The sequence below is a fragment of the Filicampus tigris genome, chromosome 14 (assembly GCF_054856515.1).
Source record: "Filicampus tigris isolate MCC_2025a chromosome 14, RoL_Ftig_1.0, whole genome shotgun sequence".
Classification (NCBI taxonomy): domain Eukaryota; kingdom Metazoa; phylum Chordata; class Actinopteri; order Syngnathiformes; family Syngnathidae; genus Filicampus; species Filicampus tigris.
In genome coordinates this window covers 10,493,615-10,516,362 of record NC_141230.1, presented here as the reverse complement: position 1 = coordinate 10,516,362, position 22,748 = coordinate 10,493,615, and the positions used below count along the sequence as shown (strand labels likewise).

Below are 22,748 nucleotides of genomic sequence, written 5' to 3'. Positions count from 1 at the left end.
ACTAATCTCAAGGGGTAATTCCATAATAAAGGTTTGAAGGGTTCAAGTATGATGTATCTTGCATGGTTTGTCTCAGGCTATGCTGCATGATCATTCTAATGTGATAAGATAAGATAAGAATGCCTTTATTGATCCCACAGTGGGGAAATTTTCATTGTTACAGCAGCAAAGATATAGGTCACACAGGGGCGGCGGCATAATGTGGCCATTAATGTATAACATTGACGGCAAACATTTAGGAGCAAACCTATGTAAATATACGCAGTAACATGTGTATATACACATGTATATACACACCAACCTACATCTACATAAAAAATATGAGGAACACTCATTTCGGCCTGTACATAGTACAGAGGAGAAAATACTCTTAAGTAAGTGACAGTGCTGCAGTGCTGTAGTGAAATGTAAGGAACAGCATTGGATAAAAATAAAACTAGACTAACAGTCGTGGGGAATGTTGAGTATTGCACGGTATTACAGTAGTGGGGAATATTGGGTATTGCACGATATGAGCTCAGGTGCAGGACTGCACTATTAGGCAACACACATTTTGGCAACGTATGTTCTTCGACAACGTCCAAACTGGATGAAACTTCATATGCATCTCTACTAAAACCCACAAAATTATTTGTTCCTTGTAGTGTGTCTTCAATGACCACTCCACTTGACTGCGCTCAGCTGAATTTGCTAATAATGTAACTCTTCGTGCCTTTTGGAAATGTAACTCTTTGTGCCTTCGAGCCACTTGTGTGACTGTTAGCCTTTCAGTCACACACGCTGCTTATATAGAGGTCTGCCCTGCAGTGCTTGTCTCTGATTGGTGGCCCACGGCGGGGAAATGGTTATTGAAGGATCTAAATCTATGTGAATGGCTATATATTAGCCAACAGGTTAACCAAAAACCTATATGGCAATTACGCTTTACGGACATCGCATAATCAATTAAAAGTGTTCAAAGTTAGCGTGCCCTGATCTAACCAAGCTGGTGAGGATCAGCACCAAAGACAGGGCCAGCCAGGGAGGGGACCAGCCAATTGGAGAAAGAGCGTGCTTGCTTTTTTAATATCGAACTGCACAGCAACTGGCAACTGTTACAGAGCTGTGCTCCCTTTTTCAAAAAATGCCAAGAAAACAAAGTTAAAACACATTTCCATGTCACAATGAACTTCTGGAACTCTTTTTCACACATTTCACGGTTTAAAATGATAGGCGGACCGGCCTGTAGGCGATGACTATTTGGTTCGGCCGCACATAAAGGCGGAAAGACGGAGGAGGGGTACCCTGGCTGCAGGCGGAAGGCGATAAACGGACTGGGAAATTTTTGTAAAATGCCCATCTCTGAAGATTACTCTAAAACAGTGACTCTATAGCCATATTATTATGTCATCTTCCAAACCGCTTATCCTATACAGGGTCGCGGGTAGGTGCTGGAGCCTATCCCAGCTGTCAACGGGCGAAGGCAGATTACACCCCGAACTGGTCGCCGGCCAGTCGCAGGGCACAGATAGACACCGTCACTGAGCGGGAATCGATCCCACACTGCTCGCACACAACTCGAGCGTGTGTACCACTACACTATCAGTGACGCCATATTATTATTATTTGATTATTTTGGAAGACTGCGATTGGCTGGCAACCAATTCAGGTTGTCCCCCGCCTACTGCCCGAAGATAGCTGGGATAGGCTCCAGCACGCCCCGCGACCCTTGTGAGGAGAAGCGGTATCGATAATGGATGGATATTTTGGAGGAAAAGAGGGGGAAATTAGATCAGTTTTACGATGATTTTTGCTCGTATATAAAATGGATTCCTTGGCTCAACCAAGGTAGGAGACACACATATCTAATCATATTCTCCTAAATTAAAGCTCAAGTTATTAAGTAAATCTTATATGATGCACATTGACTCATAATGGCCAGTTGCACTTTTGCATTACGATAAACTCCAGCAAACCTTTCAGAGTGGTGGTATAAATGATGCGTGTTGAATTTTGTTTTGGTGCTACACAATAATTATAATAACCCCCAATGCCTTCCCAAACCAACAGAGGCTAGAATTTCTTTTAGCGGTTCATTAAGGGATGAGCGCTGTGGTCAGTGCAGCCGCAGTGAGTCCTGAACTTTGAAAAGTAAGTAAGCTTTGATGTTGGTGGTCGTCGTGTTTCAGCATCCCTGCGCTGATTAAAATTTCATCCAGATATTCGGCAGTGGATGGGAAGAGAAGGCAGCTGTTGAGCACGCTACATGGTAAATCATTTTTATTAACGGGACACTTGGGTGAGCTTAACATTGGCACTTATATAATAGGTTTGCATGTAAAATAGCGGCGTGGCGTATGTTATGTTTTCGGTCTCAGTGGTCTACGTCACACGGGGAAGGAATGCGTGGTAATATTGCTCGCTTTGTCAGTTCTGTTGTCTAAAATGGTGACCGATCGCCACCAAAATGTAGATGCACATTACTACTCCTGTCCACTTCAACCTGTGAAAGTATAAAATTGTTCTGCACAATAGTTTGGATTTATTGACATAAAACGTGATCTCATCATGATCACCTCCACAAAATCAAAACTACCGTGGCGATTGCTCCTCCACTTTCGACACACAATGTGTGTGCACACACGAACCCCGACTGGTTATATTTCGGACACTTAGCGACTCTAAACTCGTGTCTCAGGAGGGAGAGAGACGGCGGCTTGCAGCAGCAGCAGGCAGATTGGAGCTTTACTTCCCCTTCTTCCCTCCCCGGCTAAAGGTAGGATAATGGGACGGCTAATAGCAACAACTAGCTTCAGGTCTTTAAAACAAAAGGCGTGTTCAATGCCTCGCCCGTCCTAACCGTGATCAGCAAAAGAGGCAGTTCACTTATTAATTTTTTTAAAGCAAAGAAGCAGTGTGCGGCGGCACGGTGGTCGATTGGTTAGCACGTCCACCTCACAGTTCAGAGGTCGTGGGTTCGATCCCGGGTCCGGCCTCCCTGTGTGGAGTTTGCATGTTCTCCCCGTGCCTGCGTGGGTTTTCTCCAGGTACTCCGGTTTCCTCCCACATTCCAAGAACATGCATGGCAGGTTAATTGAACACTCTAAATTGCCCCTAGGTGTGATTGTGAGTACGAATGTTTGTTTGTCTCTGTGTCCCCTGCGATTGGCTGGCAACCGATTCAGGGTGTCCACCGCCCACTGCCCAAAGACAGCTGGGATAGGCTCCAGCTCTCCCCGCGACCCTTGTGAGGAGAAGCGGTATAGATGATGGATGGATGGATGGAAGCAGTGTGCGCTCGTCCCAGCCTAAATCTACGTAGCTCTGCTGACTTCCACATTTCCTCATTCTCATATAAATCAGCCACGGAGAGGTTAATCCTTTTGATATGTTGAAGTGGGCATTAGTAGAGATGTCCACTTAAATTTTGGTGCCAATTGATCGCCGTTTTTGGACGTTATAAGCAATAAAAGTACAATGATTTCCAATGGAGAGTTTGGAATCGGTTCCTCACGTGACTCCGGCCGAACAAGGATAGAACGGTAGGGGGCGCTGCCATTGTGCTCATGATCAAGGGGCGTTATTCATGGAGTCAGTTATTTCCGAATTTCTCCAAAATGAATGGATAAAATAGAAAATGGCAACTCTTTTCATTTTCCTGATCAAAAAATATATAAAATGAACTTGTTAGTGAAAACATGGCCATCCCGGCCCCACCGTCCCTTTAAGGTGTGCGTTATCGTGATCATTTTGAAATCGTGCAGTTAGTGGTGCACTCACCTGACTTAAGTGCGGTAACCTTGTGTTAAGTTCACACTGAGAGCGGTTGCTTGCCATATATGTGCCCTGTGATTGACTGGCCACCAGTCCAGGATACAGTTCGCTTTGCTTCCCAAGCCAGCTGTGACCCTGAAAAGGAAAAGCAAATAGAAAATGGTCATGGTTTATTTCTCTTTCATGTTTAATGGAAATGTGAGTAAAATGCTAATTAATCTTCCGGACAGAATGCATTTTGGACAAAGGTATGCGATGGTGTTTGCCGTCACACGGTTTAGCTAGACTAGGCTTTGTTAGGTTGTCTTATTCCTTTATGGGTCCTTCTGTGAGTGCTCATTCCTCATTTCATTTATTGTATTCCACTTTGGAGTCATCCATTCAAGTTTTTCTGTGCAATGGACACATGTCACTGTTTTATTTGGGCCATGTTCAAATGTAGTGTTTGTAATTGTACTTGAGATCTCATCAAGGTCCAAAAATGGGATCTGTAGCTATAGTGGAAGTTCAAGCCTCAATCACTAATCCCAATACATTTCACGCAATCGACCGTATTCTTAATAAATCAATTTGTAAAAAAAAAAAAGAAGACTATTATGCCCATCCCCACTCCTCAATTCCATCCTTTCTTTGCATTTCAGCCTGGCAACAGCAGTCACATGCTCTTAATTTATTAATTGAACCAACATGTGATCATCATCCTGAACATACAGTTGTCAGTGCGCCATACTTTGCTTGAAGGCAAACATGGAACGCGTTACACAAAGCAGATTGTCGCAATTGGTGCCAGAAGACAAACAGGCCTGTACTTGCTGGGAATGAGTTCACTCAACGGCTTCAATCTTTCCTTTCTGTCGTCTCCTGCTCTGTATAAGTATCTGAATGTCTTTTTTTTAATACAAGGTTGCTGCATGTTTGTAATCAAGAAAAATAGCATGATATTGTGAAATGCAAATTTAAAAAAGATAATGGGAGAATGTAGCGAAATAAACTGGTGTAATTAAGCCGAAAGCCGCATACTCACATTGTACTATTTCTGTGTTGGTGTGTGACTTTAAGGGGCATGGCCTAGTGAGTGCTTAGTGAGTCAGTCGGGTTGACCGTTTCAAACGCAGTTAGTTCAGTGTGAAAGTCTGCTCTTCTCCATGCATGCATATATACAACACTGTACATATGCTTGGCCAAAGGCTATACAATTTATCTTGATATTATTGTTAAAGTAAATTATCCTTGTCAAGGTCATGGAGTATCTTCAAGATTTTATTAATAATGCTCAGGGTGTAGGCGCACCCGGAACACATACAGTGTATTGTTACAAATTCAGTGTTGTGTTCAAAGTCTCCGGGAAAACGCCCCACAGCCCCCATTCATTCATTCATGTGTGCTTTGCTTTTGTTTGTGTGTAAAATGTTATTGTTGCCTCGCAGCGATGTACCTGCTTGTTTGTCGGCCGCTTCAGCTGCTCAGAGACGAATATTACGGCTTTATTTTCGGAGGAGCCACTTTGAGTCTTCAATACTTAATGAAGAACAAGGCCATCATCGGTCAGTGCTTTAGTCACACAATGTGTGTGCACTTACTCGTGTGGTTAGACAGACTCAAAGAAAAGGTACATCTTAAACACAGGTGCCCTGTGCCTTAAGCCACCAACAAAAATACAGCTGTAACATTTTTACAGTCCACGCTACAGGTGTAAGTGCTGTCTTTTTGATGATTGCGCAAGCCTGCAATCATGTGGTGGTAGTTCTGATGTCGCTGATGTCATCTGTGTATTGAGGAGGATGATTACTTAGAACATAGCTGGAACAAGTAATGGAAAAGTTTCTTAAGAAGACGTTTTTCGTTTGTGGTTTGTCTCTGCTCTGAGAGCTGCCTGTCCATTCATGAGCACGCATGGAAAGTCCATCAGCAAAGACCACCCCCAGAGGGATCATGCCTTGCTTTGAGACATTGAGAACTATTATGGAATGACTTCTTTCCCCATTTGGACCCTGGATTTCCCTCTGGGAAGTCCGACATCCTCCCAACATGCATGTTAGGCTGCAGACTTGCCCCTGTGATTGACTGATGGTCTGTCCAGGGTGTACCCCACTCAGCATAGGATAAGTGGTATAGAAAATGGATGCATGGATGGATGGATGGATGGATGGATGGATGGAATGGCTCCCTTGAATGTAGAACCGCAAACAGATGGTGAACTGATCAATAGTCTCACTCGTAGCACAGTTTAGCTGAGTATGTAACACAACTAAAACATTCTTTGGGACTACTTGAATTGACTGCATTATATACAGAAGAAGTATCAGTTTATTTGCCTCATCGGAGGCAAGACTGACTTCTCGCTTCGCTTTGAGTTGAAAGCGATTTTGCAATCTGTATGCTTGAAGTAGCAACGGCATATTCTATCTGGAAGGCCCAGAAAAGGGGAGAGAAACAAACCAGAAGGGGCATTTATGCTTGATCTTATGTCTTTATGTCTTGAACATATACAAACAAATAAAGACGAGATAGGTTATGAAAAGAAATGATTTTAAAAAGGAAGCATAAGATTTTGTTCTTTGAACCAAATATTCTTTCAAGTGCTATTGAAAGTTGACTTTTCAAGGATTGAAGGAAATTTAATTGTCATACCAACACACATTTCCACATGGTATGGCATCAAATAAGAAATAGTCAGCAAAGAGGAAGGTGGGCAACATCCACGCTATGGCACAACTCTTCCGGGCAGCGTCATTCTGCCCAACGCCGGCATGGAAATAGGAGTTCAGAATGTTTATCAAAATATTTTCCCAAGGGTTACCGCTGTCAAGAGTGAGTTGGTCTGCCACCTCATCCCTTACGCTCAACATGTTCCTCTACTTAGTCTGTCATGAAGGTCGTATGTCAAGCAATTATCCCTATGTGGCCTGCGAACGTTTATCTCATCTCATCTCATCTTTTTTTTTTGATTTTAATGACACATTTTCCCTTTCCACCACTATTGAACCAAAGTGCTCTCACAGAACCTTTAGATGGAAAGTGTGAGAAAATGCTGATGTGACGCTTTGTTGCTCATTGTGATGCTATGTTCCCAGAATCATGATGACACATCCTGACGTACTCCATACAGACCTTGTAAAGAGAATTCTGAGATTTGTTTCCGAACATAATATACATGTTTGAAGATGATTGCTAAATATGTGTAAAAACTGAGAACTACGGTATGTTGTGCACAGTTGTGGAGATTGAACTGTTTTTCAACATTGCAGTTTCCCAGATTTTTTGAGGGGGGGGGGGTTAAATGCTATCCATCTATCCATCCATCCTTAACCCTAACCTTAACCTCAGCTCACACATGATTCCAATGAGGACAAGCCCTATTGAAAATGGATGCATAGAAGTAATCTGAAAAAGCCCCCGAATTATGTTAGCTAATAACAAAGCGGTGATTATAAAACAAATTCCTACTAAATTCTCATAAGTACAGGCTCATTGAGCACTCACTTTGAGATTTATAAATTCACTAAACATCTTTTTTGGACACCAAATTCCACTAAGACATCCAATAGCTTCGTCGTAAGCTTTAATAATAGAACATTTTGTCCTACGAGAAAATGTAACCCTCGACAAAATTAGAAGCCAAAATGCATCTCAAGAGAAAAACGGAAAGCGCAGCTCAGTGAGCATGAGTCTGACTTACATGAATTAAAAGCCAAATGCCATAAATAGGTTCATCTTGCTCTCAAGGAGGCTAACCCATCATTTTGGGGCTTTTGGGCGTCCTTTTTTTTTTTTTTTTGCATCTTGTTGCCGTGTGCTGCTGCTCTGGGGAGAGGCTCACAAAACGCCGTCCTCCGCTCCTGCCTCTCCATCTGTACGCTTGTGTTGTTTCGCGCTCGCCGATGCAACCCGAATGCTGCCAGGTGAGGGGAACTCCACACACATTCGAGATGTCATTTGATTTGTTGAAGGCATTTGGCCGGCTTTGCGCTTGTTGTGTTTGTAATCGTGAGTTTGTGTCAGACTTTCAGGGTGTTGGAAAGTCATATTTTTCCACTGGGAAACGTTTGACCTCCCTTAGACATGTCGGAACTGCTACACTCGCAGCATATGAATCACGGCTCCCACCTGATGTGGCCCCGAGGCTTTTACAAAGCATGTCACTTTAGATATGTGTGTCTTGAGTCTCTATGCAATCGCTACTCTTTGGCCCAGTTGCTCCTTGCTGTTTTTCTGGAGCTTGACCGAGGTCAGCGCTTGAGCTTTGGCCTCCTGTGTGGCCGAGGGCAGGAGGTGTGTGTGCGCGGATGTGGCGGGTTAGAGGGGGTTGCTTTATGTCAGCGGTGCCTGGGAGCCTTTCTGCTGCGCTCTGCAAGTTCTGGCAAGACCGACAGGAAGCTGTAATTACGACGAGAGGTTTCACTCTGACAAGAACCCCCCCCCCCCTCGCCCACTGAGAAAAGCCTATCTCACATTAAGAGACCATCTTTTTCTAATTAGCTTTGGCTAACTAGGTTGCGGTGCCGTAATGTGTATTTAAAGGTTCAGTCACTCACTTCCTTTACTGTGCACATAAGAACCTCTAATACAATCACCGTTTAAAACTATTTTTATAATTAGAACCAGTTAACATCGGATTAAATCATTCCATTGTCAAAATTGAGTGATCATAAAGCCTTTTTTAAACGACAAGGGATTTTTCAAAGTAATACAGTATGGCCTGGGATACAAGAAGGGCTGAATGATTTTGAAAAATATTGTACAGTAATTGCAATTTTTTTTCCCCCTCAATATTTTCAATTGTCATTTGACGTGTTTATTTTTTTGAGGGGCCTCACCCCATGTATTTATTTACAAACAGTAGTAATGAATACATTCTCAAAGTATATGCCTCCTCTATCACAGCGAAATGCCACTCCAACATGCACATTCATCTATAATTGATCAGCCGATCAACGTGCACCCGCTACATTTACGTTGCACTTGAATAGAGATTTGTGACACGAATAAAATCAGTCCTTATTTGTTACTTTTATTCTAACATACATGGCATTTTAACACTGATTAGGAGTCAAGCCCACGGCAGTCCTTGTACCAAAATATCATCACTCACAATACACCGACTTCATATCAATATTAACGCTACAGGCTATGCTGTAAGCAACATTGTAACGGTCAGAGCAGTCATTAGTGATGCTTCACTATTTTGACCACAAATAATGTATGATGTGAGTATATGTTCTGTAAATGTCATTAATGTGTTTACCGGTAAATACAAACTAAAGAACAGAAATGCCTTCACCTTTGCCCCAATTTGCTGAGGCCATTTTCCATGGAATTAGCCTTAGCACAAGATCACGTATCGTTCCCGTACGCTCCACATATATGCATTGCCGCCTACTCTCAACCCTCCTTGCGGCTTGGCACTCTTTGACGTTGGCATTGAATCAATCCACAAATGACAATCTGTGGCTATCAGCAGGAACCAAGGAAGTATTTTATGGATGCAGGAATTTGTCTTTTTTCCTACAAAGGATAGGGGAAAGTCGATTGAAATGCCCATTATCTTTGACTCATGCAAACGAGGGAATGGTCGGCTTTGTCAATGTCCATTAAAGATCAATGGATTGCCAATTTATTCTTATTTTTAGGCCAAAAACAACACTCAAAATTTGAGTGCTATGATTTTTTTCATGAACTGAAACTATCTTGTATTTATTAGTGTAATTCCTTGATTGAAAAAAGAAACAAAAGAACACATAGCATTTTCTTAGAGTATATTTGCTTTTCACTTGACAACAATGTTATGTCATGTGATTCTAATTTGCCAGCTTGATTGCCTGATGAAAAACTTTCCAAATGTGGTCACACAATATGGTGTATTGCCTGATTTAAAAACTCATAAAGCTGGGACATACTTGCCTTCGAGTAAGGATATGTTCTCGATGTGAACATACCAGACCAGATCTTCCTTCTTTATGATCTTTCTTTCTCCTCCAGGGCCTCCAGCTGACGTTTCAGCCGACCCCTGCCCTCCCCCGCCTCCTCTCCCCCACGCCCCCCTCCTGCTCCAGCTGCAGGGCTTTGTTGCTGGTGAGCCCCGCTTAGTAATGAAGTCCAGCATGAGGCAGTGGAGGAGGCTCGTGTTGGTGGGAATGCTGGCCTGGGTTCTCATCTTTCTCGCCCTTTTCTCGTACTTCCTGGACTACCGCGTTAACAAGTCGCCTACCTCCGCTGGCTCCCTGCTCTCCCAACACCCCGACACCCGCCGCCTGGCCTCCATCCAGGCTTCCCATCAGCAGAACGCCGTCACATTCTCCAGCTCGACCCCAACCTTGCCTGGAGATGCGCCGGAAGCCGAGCCTCGCGCCAGCGCTGCGGCCTCCAGCAACAGTGCGCCCTACGCCAACTATGGCAGCCAGGAGATCAGCCGGCAAGACTACATGGACCCCCAGACTCTGGCGGCCTGGTCTTCTTTTGGCACAGAGAATGTGGGCTCTCACTCCGACCCGGTGGTCCAAAGTCGGGAAATTACATCCCAAAATACGGAATATCAAAACCACGTGAGCAGAGCGCAGCCCCATGGAGGAGAGGAGGAGGAGGAGGAGGATGAAGATGAGAGAGAAAATGCAGATGAGGTGAAGACAAACAGAATAAGAACTGAAGGTGTCAGGACGGCCGCTGGCTCTTCTTCTAACCTGGAGAACTACTTCTCCAAGTCGGCATCGCTGTTGAAGCGCCTGTGGCAGGGCCGCTTGTCCACCGACATGCTGGACCCGAGGCTGCAGCGAGCCCGGAATGAGTACATGAAGGCCAACAAACACCACGTGGCCTACAAGGGGCCCCGCCGAGCCTCGCAAAGTGCCAAGGAGCTGCTGTGTCAGATGAAGACCCAGGCCCAGCTGAGCGCGGTGGACGGATCGGAGGAGCCCTTCTCCTCACTGGGATGGGCCCGTCTCGTGCCGTCCGTCCCACTGGGGCGGCTGCACGGGTCTCAGGGTGGGACTAGCTTCAGGACCTGTGCCGTGGTCTCCTCTGCCGGCGCCATCCTCCGATCGGGACTGGGCAAAGAGATTGGTGAGTGGCCTTCTAGTTCCTTTCATTTGCTGTCACTTGCATGGCTTGAATTTGAACTTGAACTAAAATCTGATAGGATTTGAATGCTCATAGTCTATCTACATCAGGAATGGGCAACTTCAATGCCGGGGGGTGGGGTATGGGTGGGGGGGGGACACAATTTGTCATCATTGCCACTGGCAAGCCACATAGGACTACACAATTCCTAACCAGATGCATGACAAAAAATGCTATTTTCAATATGGACCAAATATGTGCATGTGTGCAAATACGTGCTCCTCTAATATGTTTTATTTTTGACAGTATATTTTTCAGTGCATGTTTAGAGAGCCACTCCTCACCCAACAGCAACGAGTTTGATGCAAACAACAAAATAATAGGAATTGTAGGTCTCTGGTATCCACCTGAACATCTCACTTTTTTTTCCCCAAATCTTTACTATTGGTCAATCCCCACATATGTGTATTATTTTTGCAAAGTGTTGAAAATAGCATGCTCCCTTTGACAATGCAATATGAATGGCTCAACAAACGAGGATTTCACCCGGCACCAGCGATCAATTCCATCTGGTGGATTAAACATTCACTCTAATATTGCAAGTTGTTCCTTAAATTGTTGGTATTTGGGGTCACTTCGTGAATAATCACTTCAATTAAGCACTTTAAAATTGAAATTCTTGTCGGAATTTCAGAGAAAATGAAACAAAGCTGCAAGCGGAATTTTTGAATTTGTGCTGTGTTCAGGGTCATTTCGTCAGTCATTGCTTTAGAGACATATTTTAAGAAGAACTAAGAATTATATAATACCTGTAGAAATTGAATGTGAATGCTCAAAGTGGACCTGCTAGAAAGAAATTAGATGATTATTATTGGAATTCCGTCCTTGTATTGCCGGGGCATTCAGGGAAACATCCGCCCATCCATCCTTCCATCCGCACTGAAAAAAAATGATGGTTAAATTTACTCAATTATATTTTGTCAGTTGGTTGCACAAAAAGAATATAATCTGGATCCAGATAAATTCTTTTAAGTAGATGTAAAGTCTACTTAAAAATGTATCTGGATTCGGATGATTATATTTCATGCAACCACTTGATGAAATCAAATTAAGTACTGGTAAATGATGCACAGCATTTATGGCACTCAATTACCAAATAGTGCTTGTCCTCATTAGGGTGAGCTCGAGCCTATTCTGATTTACTTTGGGTGAGACGTGGGTTACACCCAGAGTGGTTGCCAGCCAATCACAGGGCACATACAGTATAGACAAACAAACAACAAGAAATCCTCCGATAAATCACTTGCAATTGGTGACAGTTAATCCGAGATAAATTACATTGAAAAAAATTGTTGTTGAATTTACTCAAATTTATTTTGTCAAGTTGTTGCATGAAATACAATTATCTTGATACAGGTGATTTTTTTTTTTTTTTCAAGTAGACGATACAACTACTTAAAAATTGGATCCGGATCCAAATGATTTTAATTTGTGCAACCATTTGCCGAAATAAAATTGAGTGAATTCAATACACCCCTTTTTCAGTGTATTGATACGTTTCAATGTACTATTTTGTTCAAATAGTATGAAATGAGAAAAGGTGAGCTGCATGCACACATTGAATCTTGACAGCAAAAAGCAAAATGAGGATGTATGGAGGTGGTGAGTTGTCACGTAGTTGTCCTGTCTGTCGCTGCGGTCGATTATTCACAGGAAGTGGTGGAGTTGATTTGCTGATGTGCGGGAAAGCAAGCACACGTGAGAGCTGTTTCAAATATATGGGGTACTGTAGTCAGGTACATGAGGTGGAAAGATGATCATAAACAGCTCTCTGTATGACGCAGTGCACTTCTGAACCACTGACATGTCTGTATGTGGTCTGTAACTGCACAAAGTACAATCAGCAAAACTTGAATGCAGATTTTCCAGCAAATATTGGAAAAGTGGTTCGCCTAAAAAAAATCTGCAAATAGTTGAATGTGCGAATGCAGAACCTCGATTATGCAGGGGTTCGCTGTATGTTGAATATGTATCATTGCATTTCCATTTGCACTAGCCAGGTTTTGCATCACCTCTTGTTACTGCGCTGATTGATATGTCAAGCAGGCCCACAGTTAGCAGTGCACATCTTTTGAATATGTACACACTCGAATTGGTAGATGAGGGAGCTTGGCAGCTTTGAGGAAAAGTGGAGGGTGTGAAATCCATGACAGATGGCTCACTAGGGGAAAAAAAATGTCCGGGAGGGGGTTATCCCACCCCCAACAACCCCCATTCTGGCAATCCATCAGGTGTCTTTACATCACACGGAGCCTCTTTGAATTTGATTCCTGAATGCATAAAAAATATTTCTGTTAACATCAACTGCATGCAGACTACTTGATATTGATGGTGGCAGCTGCTGTGCATCGAAAAGAGGCCTTGAAAGAGCCAGAAGGTCGATACTTGTGTGATGTGAAATACATCATGTATTAACGGTTGCTTATGAAATGATCTGTCTTATCGCTCTGAAAAGATAGAGGCTTCTGCAGTCCGGACTAACACACGCCACACCCCGATGAATTCCCCTGTGCATCGTCCACTTGAATAATTAAACATCGCACTTCAACTAGCCATCTATCTGAACGTCATATTTCTTCAAAGGGAGGCCTCCGCTCTAATTGTAGCCACACCTGATTTATTTGTTGTCCACTCGAATAAATGCTGCACCTGATCTCTCTACTGAATGATATATCTCTTTAAATAGAGGCCTCCGCTCAAATAGACGAAACCCTCTAATGAATTCCATGTGTGCATCACCCATTTGAATAATTAAATAGCACTCACTTCAACCATCTATTTATCTTTTTCGAGCTCTGTAAATACCATATACATCTTCAAATAGAGGCCTCTGCCTTAATAGACACCACATCCCAATTAATTGCCCCTCGTGCGCCATCCACTTGAATAATTTAACGTTGCGCCTCAACTAGCTTTCTATCTGATTCAATATTCCAATATTTCTGATTCAATATTTTCTCAAAGACATACTGTGCCTCCACACTAATTGATGCCACAAATTGGTTATTTTATGCTCCATCCGCTTCAATGAATAAATGCTGCACCTTAACTATCAATCTATCAATGTGTCTGTGTTTATCTGAATACCATGAATCTTCAAATGGAGGCCACTACTCTAATAAATACCATGCCAGCAATTAATTCCTGTGTGTGCCGTACACTTCAAAAAATAAAGGCTGCACCTGTTAACAAGCCGTTTATCACGCAGTGTAGCCTCAAATAGAACCCTCAAACTATGTTTTTTCAGAATGTGCAGATGAATTTCTGTCTAAATCATCCTCTTGAATAAATAAATGCTGCACCTCAAATAGACGCCATCTTTTTCTCATTCTTTACAACGACACGCACCATCTGCATCTCTAAAGCTGACGTATATGGTTTGAAGAGTGCGTTTTTGAGACAAATGTTGTAGATATCCTTCAGTAGGTGACACAACGTTTAGACTACATGGGTGCCTTGAGAAGTTTAATTCGTTCCATGATCACGCTCATTACTCAAAATACTTGTATCAAATAGTCTCCAATTCCCCAACATGTTTCTTGCAATGTGTTTTTAATAAAGAAAAATGTCACTCTAAAAGAATATATGCCTCTGAGTATTGTTTTATCGATGTAAATGTGTTGCTCCACCATTCAAATATCTGTTGCTTTATAAAAATGCAACCATGACGCTATTCGTTAGCCCATCTAGAGCGTTTTGCATTGTTAGCATTGAGCTAGCAAACTCTAGCGGAAAGTTATGTGGATGTTTGAGATCCACGTCTAATCTCTTTATGTTTAGCTTGACAGTAAACTTCAACTGGGAGTAGCACTAAACAGCTTGAAGCATTTTTTAAAGATTCGTTCACTATGCCAAAATGCTGCAGTCCGAGTTAAGTTGACTGCCACCAGACAACGCTCATATCTAAAATTTTTGCTCGTGAGCCAAAGAAAGAACATCATCCAAATGTTGGCTCGTCTCTCGAAAAACTTCAGATCACTCGTAGCTTCTCACAAGGTACCACTGCAATGTTACGTATCCATCCAACTAGCCATTTTCTATACCACTTATCCTCACTGGGTGTTAGGTTCATCAATTAGACATTTCAAAATAAGACAGCAAAAAGAGAGAAGACGCTCAATTTCTTTGTTACCAGCTTGCAAGGAGAGCGAAGAGAAAACACATTTTATTGCTGCGCACAGTCCGCGAAGCAATACCTTTCTCTAAGTTCTGCAAAAGCTTCGGCACCCTTTCTTTTTATTGAGTTTCGGAGTCCCTGATAACATGGATGTTTCCGACCTAAGAGCGGGGTTCGAGCCGTTGAAAACATGTGAACTCGTTTCTCTATGTGTGTGTATTACTGTGTACATGTGTCAGCATTTCAGAGGTTCTATTTTCACGTTAATAACGCTGTTGAGGAATGATATGAAAACGGTCGACGCCCTCCCTTTGCAGCAGAAGCAATTTCTTCATGGCAGAATTCACATTTCACACAAATATATATTTTGCAAACCATTAATAGCATTGCTCTAATCCAAAACTACATGTTACTAAATCATTCAACACTATATAATGTAATCAAATCTAAAACTATGTTACTAAACCACTCCACACTATATGAATATAACGTAATCAATCACTCAGGATTATATGTTCATTCAACCTCAGTATGATAGGCAAATGTGTGGCTGCTATTTGGTGATTAATAATAAGCAAATGTGGGATAACTATTTAGTAATTATTCCTTCACTGGGGTACACCCCGGGACTGTTCGCTAGCCAATCACAGGGCAATTATGTTATTTGATATTGCAAAAGCGCATCATGTCTGTCTCTCCTTCAATACATGGCCTAGCACAATATAAGCCTTGTACTCTCTGCAGTTGACTAAATAACCACTCCCACCCCCACATGAGGAAAGAGGATGATTAGCAATCAACACAAAGCAAATGTCAACACACTAAAAACGAACAAGTGTACAACATCAATCTCCAGCTGGGAGCTCCAGATTTCACAGTGACTCTGTGCACTTGTTTATTTGAATATCAACATTGTTCCTCCTCAGTGTCATAAAAAGCACACCTGCTCACAAGCACAGGAAGCCGGTGTCTCTCTCTTTCTCTAACCCACACATACACCTGCCAACTTCTGAAGTATATACTGTAAGCAGTCAAATGTTTTTAAAAAATGGTATTACATGTCTATTCTTCTAGCACTATTGCGTGCTTCCCAATCCCAAGCAGCCACAGCGTATTCATAATGCCAGTTGTATGTTCTAAAAGAGTTTTGACTCGATGGGTACTTCAGTGATTTTGACATTTCTTGAATTATTTAACTTTCAGCCTACTTTATTTTTTCAAGGGGTTCGAATTTTGGGCTGCGATACACTAGCTTCATCCTATTTTTTTCTTCTTCGCAAAGAGAACTTTTGATTGGCACTTTGATTTAACCCTGTGTTTATTGTTCTTGTTGTTGTTGTAGTTTGCAATGGTGTGGATTCATTCTGTAAACACGTGCAGTAATGAAATATGAACGCGCTTGCATAAGGACCTCCTATAGATGCTGAAATATTTTATCGAGTTACTTGTAGATGACAATTCCGTTCGATCGAGAGATTCATCATACATTGTGCAATGCATTACTGCCACCGTGTGGTCAACACAATGGACAAAAACTTCAGATACAAAATAAATTCATCTAACTACTGTAATAAAAACTCAAACTACAGTTTTGGAGGATGTTATTTTGTTTAGTTGGTTCAGCTCCAGTGCACTTTGTGAGGATAAGCGGTTCAGATCAGCGGATGGAGTTTTATATATGTCTAAGTTATTATTATTATTATTATTATTATTATTATTATTATTATTATTATTATTATTATTATTATTATTATCATTATTATGTATCTCAAGCTGCTTTCCATCGTGCTGACCACACAGTGGCAGTAATGCATTGCAGTGTATTGATTTTATTCAGGTCATTTTATTTTTATGTATTTTATTTTTGGCCTTCAATAATTACATTTACTCATGTATTTATCTTAAAAATGTATATTTAATGACATATTCATTGGTTTTGTATTCTTTTATGATTTGGCTTTGATAGTGTATTTATTTGCAATTGATAAAAGGTTAACCATTTTTAGGAGGCTTATGAAGAAAGTTTTGGACTTAATCATTTGATAATTTACGCATTTATCAGTCAAATAAATTTTATAGTTACTTACATATTTATGTAGTACAGTTATTGTTTGTTATTTTTATTCATTTGGGAAGGCCTTTATATGAGCTTTTGATATAGATTTCTATACACCGTTCACATATACACTGTTGAGCTATCATACACAACATACAAAATGATCTTTTTTCGTTATTATTTAGAAATAATAGTATTTGTATCGTATTTTCACGGAATAATAAGTACTGTAAATTAAAGCAAGATTGGTTGAAGCTTGTCAGACTTTTTTCCTCCCTCACTGCAGTGCCATCTTTTGGGCATTGCATGTATTTGGCCCGAATTCAAGTCAAGTCTAATAATAACTAGCTCAGTTACCAAGACTGACCGTTAGAGGGCAATTGTGCGGCGTGATTGTGACACTTGCCTCTGAAAAGTGTGTCTTCATGTGTTTCCACTCAATCATGCAAATGCAAATTTGATTTATTGCAGCACAACATGCTTTGAGTTTTTATTGCGCAAATAAAGATCTTCAGCTGGCGAACTCTTGACTTGGCGTCACCAACCTTTTTGCAACTGAGAGCTCCTTTTAGGATACTGATTAATGTGAAAGGGATACTATTTTGTTACACACTTATGAAAACAATAAAATAATAATAATATTTAAAAAGAATGGTGTTCATCTATGTGAAGACACTGATCGTGTTAATGAATTTTCACAGTATTTATCAATAATGCTATATAGGTGCTTATATTCATTGGCCCGTCTATAGCGTTTCCCATTATGTGTTAGCATGAAGCCACAGACTCTAAGGTCAAAGTGGTGTGGTTATTTAAAATGCAAAACCTTAATTGTATTTTACATGTTTAGTTTGAGAGTATTCTAAGTGGGAGTGGCTTTGCCCTTCCAGCATGCAGACTTGGGACAAAATAATGAACCCAACCTTGGGTAAAATAGCCCAATCTGCTCTAAAGCTACAGGTACCCAGTCAGGGGGTTAAAAAAAAAAAATAAAAATAAAATTAAAAAAAAAGAATTTTTTTGTGAGTGTGAATTATAGCAGTTTATCATAGCAGTTTATCATGTAATGCGATTGCCGATGTGTGTGATTTCAGATGCTCACGATGCTGTGTTGAGGTTTAACGCGGCGCCCACCGAGGGGTACGAGAAAGACGTGGGCAATAAGACCACCATACGCATCATCAACTCACTGGTGAGAACATGAATATTAATGATGAGGTTGACTGGTGCTGACGTACTAGATGTCGTGCGGCGGAACACATGAATTATTCATATAAATAGACACCATATGGTTAAAAATGTTGGGACATGAAAAAAATCATGGCCTTGCCTCCAGATACAGGAACGTTTACATCTGTTACCAAAGCTACGATGATGTAATCGGCCCATCCATCCATCCACTGTCTGTACCTTTTATCCTCATTAGGATTGTGGATGTGCTGGAGCCTATCCCAGCTAATTTTGGGTTTGAGACATAATGTTACCACTTCATTCTCTTAATATTACAACTACATTATGGTAAAATCACAACGTCTCTTGTTTCATTAAAACGTAATTCTTAAAAAAATAATGACTTTTATACTCTTGCAATTCCAACTTTATATTCTTGTAAAATTGCAAAGTCCTGAAATTTGATCTCGGTCTCAAAAAGACTGTGCAAACTATGCATCACAGTTATCAGTGTTGTTGACATGTACATAATTTTGTTGCTTAAAATTGTGTATTTTATATAGAGTGTTTAGATGTCTTACTGTAGCTGCTTGGTTACAGTGGTAAAACGCTTTAACGATGGATAGTTAATTAAAAGCATGTCCAATATCATCTATAGGTTATGGCAAGTCCAAAGCATCACTTCCAGACCAGCTCTCTTTACAAGAATGTAACCTTGGTGGCCTGGGACCCTGCGCCTTACACTCTCAACCTGCACAAGGTTGGTTGGCTCATACACATCACCCTGTATCTTTATCACTGTTATTCTTTTAGTTGTTTCAGGAGAGAGTCCATTTGTTTTAGTGGAAATTGTACTTGGTATTGGAATACAGGCAGTCTGACGTCATTTCAAGGGAAAAGATTTTTCAGGTTCTTATCGCATTCCACATGCGCACCAACCCTTCCTCGTCTTATATATTCACTGTCAGCTAGCATTTATCAACATACCGTATGTATGACTTTATTCTGCCCTTGAAAATGTCAGATTCATATGTACATTCTAATATTATTCATTGAGGCAACAGTTTAATAATAAACATTAAAATACATAATTCAATGAATTCTAACAACAATTGCATTTAAGTGGTTTTGATACAAAAAAAATCACTCAGTTAGTGGATAATACAAATAAAATTCTAGTATCGCTTGTCACAATACAAATATCAAGTACCGTGGTGCCTTGAGATAAGAGTGACCCACCTTACGATTTTTCTTGATGTGAGCTGTTGATCAGGTGATTTCTTTCTTGATTTTTGCTTTGACTTGGGAGCACAAACTTGAGATACAAGCACCATATGGTGGCAGGTGGCTCAACGGACGTAACAACAACCGCTGGTTTGTCAACTATACTTAGTAAATATTTTTAAAAAAGAGGCTTCCAAAATGTATTGCCACTCTCAGGTTAATTTTTCTGTCAAACAAAACGTAAAATAAAGAGAATTATACGTTTTGTAGTTAAAGCAACCACATAGCCTCCGCTACATGAATGCTAACAATTAGTATTTATGTGGCGGTGCTGTTATCCCTTAAGGAACAGATATCTGAACACAAACTGTGCTGCACCACACGTAGACCATGAACAATACCCACAGGCATATATTATTTGTCCTCTGTGGAAAAAAAAACGGATATTATTGCTGTACTGACAAGCCGAAAGAGGAGCCTCGCCTCGCTGGTACAATCTGTATGGCTGGAGTGCACACTACAACAAGCAGCACAATTGAAGGAGAAAGTGTGACAAAAATTGTGTGCCTCTTTTTGTTTTTAAATACCGTTATTGCTGTATGTTTTTACAACAAAATAATATTATACAGTGCTATTTTCTCATTTTAAAAAATTACAAAAATGTTTTATTGGTGGGGGGGGCTGTAACGGATTATTATTATTCATTTCAATGTGGAAAGTTGATTTGAGATACAAGTGCTTTGAGTTACTAGTATGGTCAAGGAATTAAACAAGGCACCACTGTAACAAGGAGAGGGGAAAAAATATTATAGATAACAGCAAATCCAGTCACTAGACATAATGGATCCATTTAGATAGAAAAAGCAGTTATGAGCTCGGCTGTGTTTTCTTTTTTTTTTTTTTTGGAAAGGCTTATTTATGATTTATGATTATTATTCTCCTGTTGTATCATCCTACAAAACCATGTTCCAGATACGTATATAACAACAACATGAAGTAACATCATTTAATTATTAATATTTAGCAACATCCTCCTAAGTATGATAAAGACTAAAATATAATAAAATACAATATAAAAATATTTTTAAAATGTTTTTTAAGTTTTTACTTTTTTATTTGTATTTTTTTTTTTTACAAAAACTGCCTTCTCACTCACCTTCACTCACCCAACCTTCTTCCCTGAAAGATTGTTGCTCTTCTCTCTCATTATGTCATTTAATGGGCCACAAAATGAGCGTCTAGCTGCTCCAAATTGATGTGCACATCATCTTTTATTTGTTGGGCGGTGAATACATTTGCTTTCATGACACTGAAAATTTTTGAATGACAGTCTGGTTTTATGATACCATAATTTGTGTTGAGTACCGCCAGTTACATAAATTAAAGTCTCACCCCACCGCTAGCTTCACTGTTTTAATGACCTTTTTTACAACTGCCATTTTGACATAAGCACAACAGCTACAGTACAGAATCTATAAAGTCAGAGTTGTGGTCAAAGAGGGAAATTAAATGGCTCCAGTATAATAATAATTATTATTATTATGATTATGATTATAATAATAATTACAATACTCTCTGATTTCAAATTAAAAATGACCTTTACTTCCTTCAATACATTTTATGAGAAGAATCCATTCGTCCAAGTAGTTATTTTCCTTCAGCGATGCCCAGCAGACATTTTTCATTTGCACATAATGGAGACATTCTGGAGGCTCATCAGTCATTGACAGCTTATATCTCTTATTAATTTTTATCAGAGTCGCCACAAAGAACATGTCCGACTGATTCCGAGAAACATTCAATTTCCTACTGGCTGCCTCAGCCATTGGACATGCCTATGTGAAGAACACTTGCACTCCTACACATATAACTCAAGTCATATACAAAATTGCCTTCCCACTATGAAAATTGTGCACGTGTGGACAAAATTGTCCATCCTCCTGTGTTAGAAACATCATGAATCTGACAAAAGTAATAGGGGCGTTCCGATACAACCTTTTCACTTCCGATACAATACCAATATTGCAGCCTATCGTATGGTCCGATACTAATATCGATACGGTACAATATCAGCAGGAATGTTACATGCTTTTAATTATCTTTTTTGTATGAAATGTTAGGAGACTTGATCAAGTGATACTACTCAATCAAACAACAATAGTCAGCAAGAGTAGGTGTGATTAAATATGACCCATTTATTCCAAATGTTTGGGTTACATAAATTCAACCTCAAACATGAGAATGTACTTCACTTGAATACAAAAAATAAATTAAAGGATCGTGAGAAATAACCCAAATGAAGTCAATAAAAGTGGGGCGGTCGTGACTCAGGAGGTAGAGCGGGTCATTCAATCACTGGAGGGTGCGCTGTTCAAATCCCGCCGTGACGCATGTGTTGTTGTGTCCTTGCAAGACACCTCACCCACCTCACCCACCTTACCCAGTGTCACTCACACTGGTGTACGGATGGGTGTGAATGCTTGGAAATGGTCGGAGGTAGGGCTGCTCAATTATGAATAAAAACATTAATCACAATTATTTTGGTAATAATTGAAATCACGATTATTCAAACGATCATTTATTTTTTGCTACTAAACAAGAACAGGTTTAAACGTAAAAAATATTAAGACAAAATTCTTTGAAACGCTATAATAATTTAAGTTCGTTTTGGACCCAACAACATTTATAAAATTCTTTAAAAAAAAAAATGGAAGTGCAATTGTATGAATTAAAGTATGGTTTCCTTGTATAAACAAACGAGTTAACTTGCTATGCACTTATAAATTGCCAAAGTAGTAAACTGCTTGGAGTCAAATGCCAATTTTGACAGAATAACAGACATGCTATTCATCTATACATTTAGACCTTTGTCTGGAGACAACTTGCACTTTATACGTCTTTACTCGCCGTCTTCCACTGCAAACCCAAAATGTAACCAAATAAGCAATTTCGACGAGCCTTGCTTGCTTTACAAGTCGTTCCTGTGGCGGGTCTTGTGCCATTTTTAGGTCTGTTACTCTGTTAAAACGTTGAGTAGGAGCGTGTGCAGTGTGACTTGCGAAGTACAGGGTGCGGGCTGGCTGGCTACCTAGCTAGCTAGCTAGCTTGGAGAGGGCGGCGCGGTGGAGTAACTCGTGTGTGCATGCCTCAAAACAACTCAAAATTAGTATTAATAATCGTTGTTTTACGATTATGCCAATTTTGTAACCGTGGAGTGTAATAATCGAAATCGTAATTGAATTTCGATTAATTGCACAGCCCTAGTCGGAGGGGCACACTGGCAGCCACAATTCCGTCAGCCTGCCCCAAGGCAGC

The 22,748-nt window shown here is 40.6% G+C and overlaps 1 protein-coding gene across 2 annotated transcripts in view; it reads left to right on the top strand.

Moving 5' to 3' along the window:
* Nucleotides 1-22,748, top strand: part of st6gal2a (ST6 beta-galactosamide alpha-2,6-sialyltranferase 2a) — a 51,789-nt gene that overhangs the window by 14,548 nt on the left and 14,493 nt on the right. For both annotated transcript variants that reach the window (XM_086051353.1, XM_086051352.1), the window contains exons 2-4: nucleotides 9,733-10,809; nucleotides 18,134-18,231; nucleotides 18,868-18,969. In XM_086051353.1, coding sequence (XP_085907479.1) covers nucleotides 9,843-10,809; nucleotides 18,134-18,231; nucleotides 18,868-18,969 — 1,167 coding nt within the window. In that variant the 5' untranslated portion in view covers nucleotides 9,733-9,842. The remainder of the gene's footprint in view (nucleotides 1-9,732; nucleotides 10,810-18,133; nucleotides 18,232-18,867; nucleotides 18,970-22,748) is intronic.